This window comes from Halyomorpha halys, unplaced genomic scaffold, assembly GCF_000696795.3.
Source record: "Halyomorpha halys isolate HHAL.00 unplaced genomic scaffold, Hhal_1.1 Scaffold1870.1, whole genome shotgun sequence".
NCBI classification, from domain to species: Eukaryota; Metazoa; Arthropoda; class Insecta; order Hemiptera; family Pentatomidae; genus Halyomorpha; species Halyomorpha halys.
In genome coordinates, this window is record NW_027113983.1 from 5,510 (window position 1) to 16,105 (window position 10,596).

General features: G+C 27.2%; 1 protein-coding gene across 1 annotated transcript in view; it reads right to left on the reverse strand.

The window, feature by feature from the left end:
* LOC106690777 (CAP-D2 condensin subunit) overlaps window positions 1-10,596 on the reverse strand; it is a 19,248-nt gene that overhangs the window by 3,729 nt on the left and 4,923 nt on the right. The window contains exons 9-21 of the mRNA XM_014436325.3: window positions 10,033-10,203; window positions 9,776-9,923; window positions 8,793-8,946; window positions 8,522-8,657; window positions 7,171-7,440; window positions 5,686-5,802; window positions 5,480-5,568; window positions 4,746-4,889; window positions 4,540-4,660; window positions 3,602-3,686; window positions 3,452-3,533; window positions 2,315-2,405; window positions 976-1,088 (exon numbers count right to left, since the gene is read on the reverse strand). Of these exons, the coding sequence (XP_014291811.1) occupies window positions 976-1,088; window positions 2,315-2,405; window positions 3,452-3,533; window positions 3,602-3,686; window positions 4,540-4,660; window positions 4,746-4,889; window positions 5,480-5,568; window positions 5,686-5,802; window positions 7,171-7,440; window positions 8,522-8,657; window positions 8,793-8,946; window positions 9,776-9,923; window positions 10,033-10,203 (1,721 nt within the window). The remainder of the gene's footprint in view (window positions 1-975; window positions 1,089-2,314; window positions 2,406-3,451; window positions 3,534-3,601; window positions 3,687-4,539; window positions 4,661-4,745; window positions 4,890-5,479; window positions 5,569-5,685; window positions 5,803-7,170; window positions 7,441-8,521; window positions 8,658-8,792; window positions 8,947-9,775; window positions 9,924-10,032; window positions 10,204-10,596) is intronic.

The following is a 10,596-nucleotide window of genomic DNA, read 5'->3' on the forward strand; positions in this document are numbered from 1 at the left end:
ATATCTTTGTCGGAAAAACATTAATTGGTGCTTGTATGAAGAGAATTTTCATTATTATTATTTTTAATATAGGAATGTCAGTTTTATTTCTTTCAAATATAATTTGAATTATTAAATAATAGTCCAATCAATTTTCTAAAGAAATATCAGTCTAAGTATAAATATAATTCGACTGATTATTCCCATTTATCCATGACCTTTAAAGATATTGAATATAAACACTATTTTAAACAATAACAGTTTGGCCATGATTTGTTATGACAGGCTTTTAACTTTCGAACCAATTTCACAAAGTTAAAAAAGCCAAGGCAAAAAGATAAAAAAAAGGACTCTTTGATAGTCTGTTAATCTTGGATGGAACTAATCACAGAATAGACAGAAATTAGAACAAGCAGTGGTTAGTTGAGTTTAGAATTAAAGTCATAGAAAGGGATAAGAACTGAAAATAATACCATGAACAGATATTTTGCCAACGCAATTGGTTTCAGTTAAGCTAATAGGGATTCGATTACAGCCTAGGGAGTGATTGACTTTAATTTCATGGCTGTCCCAAGTAATGATCCCTTGAAACTTCCCACCATAATTATAATACACCTCTAGATAACCCCACTCCCTGTATGTCAGAAATGACAAGGGTCACAAAAAAAATATTAATATTGGCTCAATAATTTTTGAAGTTTTGTGTAGTATCTGTAAGGCTGTTATTATGTATCAATTGGTAATAATTTGATTACTGATGGTTCAACAAGGCTTGAGTCAATTTTTTTATGGGGATAAGATTAAAGACAATCACTGAATTTCAAAATCTTCTGTTCGAAATTAAACTAACTAATTTAAGAACAACAAGCTTATGTTCTTCATACTCTCTACTTGCAACTTTTATAGGCAGCATACTAATAAAAGACAAATATAATCTTTAATAAAAAAATTTAGTATGTTATTGATCATAATTATGAAATAATAAATTATACGTACCGTAAATGAGAATCAAGAGATGATTCTAAGAACAACAAATTTTCACAAATCTCATTTACAGCATTTAACAAAGCATCATTGGCAGCTTCTTTATTTTCGGTATCAAATTCATCCTAAAATAATAAAATCATCGAATTAGAGAATTTGTTCTGAAAATAATAAGTATGGTGTCCTGAGAAACTTTTATAAGGGGACACAAGAAGTTGACAGATTTATGAACACCCTAACATATCTACATATTTTTTAAATTTTAAAATTAACAATAGTGAATGGTGGTAGAAAAAATAAACCCTTTCATTATTGGTACCCTAAGCCTAGCCTCTTCAACATGGCCAAATTCCAAAACCTCATGAACTTGTAGCAGTTTTTCCTCTATATTTTTGATCAACCACCCCTTTTGAATTAGATAATCATACAAATATAGAATTAATAATAAAAATAAGAATATTTATAATTAAAAATTATATGATTCAAGAAATATTTCTAAAGATAGAAAAAATAGTGTTTATTTACTAATTGAATTTTCTTGTAAAGATGATTTATGATTTTGTCAGTACATATTAAATTCACGAAATAGGTCTTTCCTTTATACAATACATGAAGCTTTCCTTTAAAATATTACATCTCTGAAGATATATAAACTGCATCAACCACATTTAGTCAAAACCCAATGGCTTTAATACAAATGATGTAATTTTGAAGGTTGGAATCAAAGAATTAATTACATTATATTTGCTAAACCCAAAACATTAAATTATACACTTAATGCAAAAGATATGTTAACAGGTGATATGTCAAACTAAGTTAATGGAGTTTCTTTTGAATTTTTGAAGCACTATTGATATTTTAATAAATTTGGTTCTCCTCTACACAACGGTATATCATTGTACTGATCCAGAAGATGACCACATTAATAAATTACTAAAGATATACTGGTGAAATTAAAAAAAAAAATTATAATTCAGATTCGTGTTAGAAACTTATAAATACAATAAAGGGTTATAAATAATTTTACTAAGATAAATAAATATAATTGCTTCAATATTTTTTTCTTACCAAAGAGACAAAACTTTATTTACTGAAAGTTTCTGTAAATAGAACTTTCTTTACTCATAAATGATTTTATATATGTACCTTAGTGTTAAGTAACTACAACATGCAAATTGAAAATTTCTTGTTTAATTTATTGAGTTCAGATACTACAAGTGGAATGTAGCAGATATATAATGGAATTCTTGGAATGTTGATCAAATATTATAAGAGACAATTAAATAAAGATACATATATAATAAAAACACTAATATAAAAATCTATAAAATTATGGGTTAAACTAGCTTACTTCCAAGGACATTGATTCATCTCCTTGTGGTTGTACATTAACATCTTTTTTTAAACTATTAAAAACATCTCGATCAAAATACTGCCATTTTCTGTAACATAACATTTTTGAAAATTATTTCCTTGATATGTTTATGACTTATATATGCACTAACCTATATATGGTATATATAGTCAGGAAATGAAAAGGAAAAAATCTGTGCCTAAAATGTCTTTAATTTTATTTATTTGAAATAATTAACCACTTTACATACTTACTTGAAATAAAAACTAGATAAATATAAACTATAAAAGGATTTGATAATTAACCTAAGGAGTTAAGAAGAAAAAGATTTATTTCAGGTTAAAACATGTTTCTGATATGCTGTTAGAAAGTCAAAGATTTAAAAAAAAATAATATGTAACACATAAAGTCATAAAAGTAATGGAGAATAACAAAAAAATGCACAAATAAAACATTTATTCAAACATACATTTGATATTAAACTGGCAGGCGCATGTCAGGCTGATAACTGTTGTCATGCTGACATTGTTATTAACTACTTTTGTAATTTAACTTAACCTATATTTGAGCCCACAGCTAATAGGATGTCAAACTCCCAAAAATTCTAAGTATTTTCAATATTAATTGAATAACAATTTAGCATTGAATAAATGGTTAAAGACCATAATGTAAATTTTAGTCAACTGTTATATTTTTATATGTCTGCAATACTTTTGGAAAAGAGAAATGTTAAAATTTTGGAACAAGAGATCTTATTGAAAGTACTTTTCTGAAAACTGTTGAAATTGGAGTTGGTCTGTCAAGTGAAATGCTCATTTGGAAAATCATTCGGGGCCACAATGAATAATTTAGAAATTTCTGTTCTGAAATGAGCAAAGATTAATTGTAACTCAAAATAAGTATGTGAAAGTTGAGAGAAGCGGGCGCCACACCATATTTTTTTTAATGTGTAAATAAAAACAATGATGTATCAAAGTTGTAATTCAGAATTAGAATATGATCAGACCTTATCACAAAGGGGAGTGATTAACCTGTGACTTATAACCCAATACCTTTTCTGTCAATAAAGTAACTCTTTAAAAACATTCAAATTAATCATGATTGACTGTACTATAATAGAATTAAAAAACTTACCTAAACATAGATTCTCCGTATATATGGAGAAGATTTCCCAATAGGTGTTCATTGTAAGCTATACCTTCCTTCTCAATTTCACCTACAAAATAGATTGCTTCAATAATTTGCAATATATAAATAAAATATTGTAAAAAATGAAAAACTTACTCTTTCCTTTATCACTTTCTTCAATAAATATCTTATACAATTTTTCCATGACAGGATCCATTATTTTCACAGGATAACAAGAGAGCTAGAGGAGAGGAACAAAATGATAATAAAATAAATAAAAATGGATGAATTTCCATTTAGTAAACTATGAAATTAACTAAATAATTATTTAATCAACTAGAGAGCTAAAGATTTCACTAGGAAGAACAAAGTAGGCTTCCTTAATAATTTATTATAATTCTCAATCAACTAGTCAACTATACCATTGATATTCTGTAAAAATGGGTGAATTCAATCAAATCGGTTAGTTGTTACTGGCGTTGTAATTGACACTTATTAGTTTAACATTCTAAAACACAGTTAGGAATATTCCATATCCCCAAAAATATAAACACATTTTATAGATTTCATCCCAAAACAATTTTCCTGAACAAGTAAAGTACAAAATATACTCTTTTGAAAATTAGTGGGTTTGTCTTTTTTACATAACACTAATGATTTAATAATTTACTAAAAGGAAAAGTAGTTCCATGTGGTAGTGTTTGTACCAACCTTTTGTAAATATGCAAATTAGGTGTTGTTTTTTAAAATATTAGTATTCAATAAATATCTTCATAAATGTTTAACTCCCAATTCAAAGTTCAACTGTATCAACATTTGGCAAGTTCTTTTAATAAGTTAAAAAATTATATTAGCGAATAATGTATAACCATTAGTATTTGATGCACGTCTGATAAACCGAAAAATATTATTCTTTCGAGTAAATCTTGCTTGGTCAGAGAAAAAAATTGGAAAAACCTGGAAAAGTAAGGAAATTTCTTCAAGCTACTTTGTTAGATGTCCTGATATTTGGGTTTATGTATGTGTGTGTGTGTACATACAAACAAAATTATTGTATCTATTTCAAAGTAAATAAATTGTCGCTAGTGATTTACCTTGAATATCATTTTGACAACAGAAGTAGCCATAGGAATGTAGCCTTTCGTTGATGTATCTAAAAACTTATCGACTATGATATCAGAAGCTTTAGAGAACACTTCATGATCTATATGCAACCTAAAAGGATATTAAGAAATTAAAAGTTAAACAAACCTCTTACAGCATTAAATGTAATATATTATAAGTAATGTAATCATATTACCTAGTATATTTACTTTCCACCTTTACGTCAGAAATTTTACTTATCATTTTACAGACGTTCTCAACTAACATTAAATTTTTTGAATCTGAGAGTCCATTTTCAATCAGAATATGTAGATTTAGCACGACCAGCTGAGGATTTTTCCTTAATTAAACACACATAAAAGTTATTTTTCTGTTAACACAATAATTCAAATATAAAAAATGAGCATAAGTGAAAAATAATAAATTTTTAGAAAAAAAAAACTAAAACAATAATTCAAGGCAGACTTATGTAAAGTTAATAATTGAGGGAGCAGCACCAACAAAAAACAAAATAAATAAATTACAATAACAATAATATTATATAAACAGGTATGATAATGTAATAGTCGAAACAATCTTGAAGCTTTCAATTTGTTTTAGAGTTTAAAATTATTCTTCAATAAGATGTGTTAAGTGACAAACTTATCATCATGCTCAAAAGTCATTCTAAAAAAAAAAAAAAATAATAAGCTAGGGAGTTAATACTATGTTAAAACAATATTGCTCTAATTAAATTTAGACATTGCCTTTAAGCATGTTATAAGGCAACGCTAAACCTTAACATGATTTTGAAATTTGTATCTACAAAAAATAAATTCGTAATAGTTGATTCTAGTGTTATATTTATATCTTTCTTTGGAAAGATTTACATTTTAGTTTGAAAAGTAAGAGTTAAATAGACAGGCTCTGTCCAAAAGTAATCTCACTTACTCAGCTATCATATCTAAAATCATCAATGCAGCTATACTATCTTCATCAGTAGTTTGAGGATACATTTTCGAAAACTTTTCCCAAAGCACCTGAAATAAATATCTTTCACTTAAATTCATAAAACAACATGAAATACAAGAATCTATTCAGAAATTACAAACTAACTTTATCATCATACGAATTTGAAGCAGAATATTTAAACTTACCTGTATAAATTCCTTATCTAAATCACCATTTTGATACCAAATACGAAATAATTCTTCCATAGCTGATTTTTGCTCATAGTCTGCCTCCTTCAACAGTTTTATGAGCCTGTTTGAGACCTAATATTGAAATATTATTTAGTATGAAAATTAATGTAAACAAACCATGTTGATAATTTTTATTAAGAAAGCATAAAAATAAATTCTGGTGAGGCGTGTGCATCATACAACTTTAACTTCGAGTTTAAATTAATCCTCGCCCATTTCAACTAATACTTTATTAACACAGCTATTACTTTATTAATCACGACAGCATAGCATGACAATTTCCCCTTAATATATTTTCATATACATGTTAAGTAAAAGTAAAAAATGACAATTGTCATAACCATGCGAATATTTATCAGACAGCTGAAACAGAAAAATCTTACTAAACAAGTTCATATCAGTTGGTGGGAATTAAATTTGTTGTGGAGAAATTTTTTATCATTCTTTTATCACCATCTATGACTTTAACTGTTAGATATAAATATTTCTAAATTCTAATTTCTCCCAATCTAATATGTTTATATTACAACTCTTATTTGTGGAAATTTATTTTCAACCTTATCAAATATTTTCCCTTTTTTTCTCTATTACTTAATTATCAAATTCTTTCATAGTTCATATTTATTTATTTTTTAGCTTTACTAACAAAGAGAGAGGGTTAATTATTTCAAATAGATAAATTAAAGGTATGTTAGAGGAAGCCATTTTGTAAACTTGGCATTTAAGCACTATCAGATTATTTCAACAAGGATAAAACCTTACTAAAATTAAAGAATATTAATTGTACAAAGACTTTTTAAAAATTCTATTAGAGAAAATTGTAAAAAAAGATTTAAATTAATCATATGAAGTGGCACTTCCAGTAAGTCAATATGGGTAAAAAAGTTGCAGTAACATTCCAGACCTATACCTCTCTTAAATACTTAATTTTAGTTTAGTGGGATTTTTTATTCTTGAAATAGAAAGTTCACACACAACAGGGTTGGCTGTTTGTCCACAGGGGAAAACATTAGTTTTTATTAAAAACTCTGATTAAAAATTTTCATGATCCCAATACTTCCTCTTACTATATTTTTTATACATAGATAATTTAAAGTAAAAAAAAATGTACACTTAAAAAAACTATTTATAAAAATGTAAGACATATGTACACTTCATTAGTAAAACTTTCTGCATTGTAAAAATTGCTTTTTATTGAATGTGAAAGATATATTAGTTTTAAATAGGTAAAATTATTCTTTCTCTAATGGAACCTACTCTATAATGAATAAAAGTATTTGCAGTAAATGTAGCCATAATAGATAACTTTCACTGTTTAAATAAAAGGAGAAATGTTTTGAAATATTAGCATTAAATGGATAAATATATTTGTAATGCACAAATGTATAATACTATGCCAGGCTTGGTTAATGAAGTAAAATATTTAAAAAATTACCCAACCTGCATTGCTCTTCCCTTAGCAGATGGCTTGGTAGAAATAAGGTATAATGTTTTATAAGCACTGATAATTGCTTCTTTTAGACCAGGTACTTTGGACCAAATTAGAAGAATCATCTGTCTAACCACACGCCTGGAATCACCGGCATTAAACTGGTATGCAGTAGTAAAAAATTCAATAGCTTCAGTCGCTTCCATAGTACTACTGCTGTAAAGGGAAAGCTCAACATCTTTTGAAGCTTCAGCCATGAGCAAGACAAACGCTATAGCATCCTAAAAAAAAATTGTAAATAACAAAAAAACAATTATAAAAAAAGTCTTTTTCTCTTCATACAAGTAAAACATATACATATGGCTTTTTTTTTATTATTAATATTTTTTTTGTGGGGATCTTAAGGTATTGAAAATCACAAACAAATAGTATACAAATTAAAAATCATAGTTAAAAATGAAATTGTGACTAAAAGTTATATGTATATTGGATGAGTTTCATTTGTAATTAGAACTTGTGAATGAAAACTTACTCTTCCTTGTTTTAATTTATTTCATTAAAACTAAGATCTAATTAACATTGTGATTAAAGTTAGGGAAACTTAATTTTCAACCGAACCAAAACCGAAATAAGTTCACAGTTCACTGGAGTAAAAAAAAACTAAGGTTACAATAACCCACAGTGATACTTAGTTATATGAAGTATACTTATGAAAATTATCAGGAAATACCAAGTTAGACAATGTATTGAGTAACCTGGGTTTGAAAAAGCTATTGAATTTTTTTATTGAAGAAATATCAGAAAATGGTGTTCACTGTGTGCCAGTGCTTCTCCACATAGCCAAAACCTTTTCAGAGATCTACTGATCCTCTGCAACCTCATAGTTGTGGTCGTAGGCTAGCAAGGACACCTAATTTCCATTTAGTTTCTCACTGTCAGGGATATTTTTTAAAAGCTCTCCTTATTCTATCACACATAAAATAAATCTGCTTAATTACACGTTAACATGAAATTTAAGATTATTTAAAAACATTTTTTAACCCAGAATAATTTTAGATAATCAGGCCTCCAATTTACAATTTAATCACTGTTTCTTTTCAATTTAATTTAACTAAAGTATCAAAATAACTTTTAATATGTGTTCTATTTGCTTTATGTTAAACAATTATTTACTAAAAATTTTTAAAACCTTATTTTCATTGTAGGGCATGAATACGAGAATAATAAAACCTCAAAACGTTGCCAACACATATTTGTGTACATATTGACCCAAAATTATTAACTAACTGAACTTCAAGATCCTCAGAAACAATAAATAAATATATACATATTTGTATAACAGAGAGTGAATCTATAAATTACCTCCATGTACTGAATCATTAACTTCTGTTGATCATTTTCTTCCATCTGAGGATTAAAGTTATCAGTGCAGGTAAAAAAGATTTTTTTAAGAGAAGCAATATAGTACTCTACTAAATCTGAACGGTCGACATTGCATCTAAAAATGAATAGATTTTATCATTACTCTTCAATTTAGGACTTAGTTAGCATGAATAAAAAAAAGAGGAAAGTAGGTAATAGTTGATGCTCATGGATGAAACACAATAAATAAAAAATAATTAAATTAACAAACCTAATTTCTTTCGCATCAGGAAATTGTACTTCACAGATTCTAAGTAGAGTAAAAGCATCACTGAAATGCCTATTTTGTAGAAGGCGAGCAATAATAAGCATTGTATCCTCCACAGAAACTCCATCTGATGCAGGAACACTTTCTATTTCCTTATCTACAAATAAATTGAAATCCATAAGAGAAACATACAGAAGAAATTTCACTCATTACTGGACTATAATGTAATCACAAGGAGGGTAATGTCTGTATATTTAGCCTGTCTGTATGTGGACATAGAGTGAGATCCTATGAATGATTTGAAATAATTTGAGCACTAAATATAGAAAAAATAATATATTATAATTAAAGTATTCTGCATATTTTTGATGCTTCATATTTATATATATGTTCCATATTTTATCATGCATATGATCATCTAGAATAAATTGTAAATTGTCAAAACTAAAAAAATTAATATAAAAAAAATAAATAATTTAAACAAAAAATCAACTATAAAAATAATCCTATCTTATATATAATCCAGCCTGTTCTAAGGGATGGAATGTTCTTTCATATCTACTTAAACACAGTGGTGGATTTTAAGTAAAGTTGAAGTCAATGAATATTGAAACATATGCAGTACTCAGGTACCTTCCACTTCACATTACAGTTTCTTGCAAGTTCATAAAATTTAAACCTACAGAAAGCTCCTGACATCTGTGCATTTAAACATGCAGAAAGTAAATTAATCTATAGTCAGAAAAGTTCATGAATCTATAGTTCTTAGTTTAGTTCAGTTGGGGACTATACTACTATACTGTTTCAATTTTCATAGATGTCAACTTCACTAACAATCCATCAATGTGTTAAGTCAGTTCATTCCGTCTTTTAGGATTTATGTATTCATATATTTTAAGAGTAACTACACCTTAACTCTAACCAAATACAGATCATTAAAAAAATAACAATTAAGTGATGTTAATTTTTAATTAATAGTTCCTTACCTGATTCAAGCTGTACATTCAGTTGCATAACTAGATCTGGTTCAATAAGACTCCAAAGAACCTCCTTAGAATGAACTTCTTTGGCTTCCATAGCTTTCAAATTTTCTTTAGCTTTGGCAAGTTGATTTCTCATATCGGACAAATTAAACTAAAAATAAAGATGATTATGGAAAATATTAATTTCAATACAAATCCACCACTAAACCTGTTGAACAAAGAAAACAGTATTACAAAGACGTTAAGTAAGTTAAAATTACCATTCCCGCATAAGGATTGTCTTTCAATATAGTTTTGAAAAATTGGATTGCACTTTTAACAACATGACTACTACCATCAGTCAACCTAGATTTAGCAGATCGAACAACTGGCATGAGAGTAATTTTTGGGATTGCATGTTCACTTGCTAATTTAGACCAAAGTTGCAGAGCCTAAAAAAAAAATAATAATAATAATAATAAAAATAGATTGAATGGAGAAATAAATTAAAGTTTTTTTATTTATACTTTGATAACAATATTTAGACGAGAACCTTGAATAAACTCCCGATGTATCTAAAAAATTTCTAATTTACTCATTAACTGAAAGGAACCTTTCAATAGCGAATCTCAAGGGGTTTCCAAACTATTCATTATATGAGGGGAATTATTAAACCAAGATTGGGATGGATAAAAATTTATTTTAGAGAAGCTAAGACACTTACTGACCTCTCTAAACTTCATTAAAATAATTAATATATATGGTATGATAAATAATAAACACATCGTAATTGAAATATGTACATATATATTATTTTGCAAAAACTTGCAAATCACATATTTTAT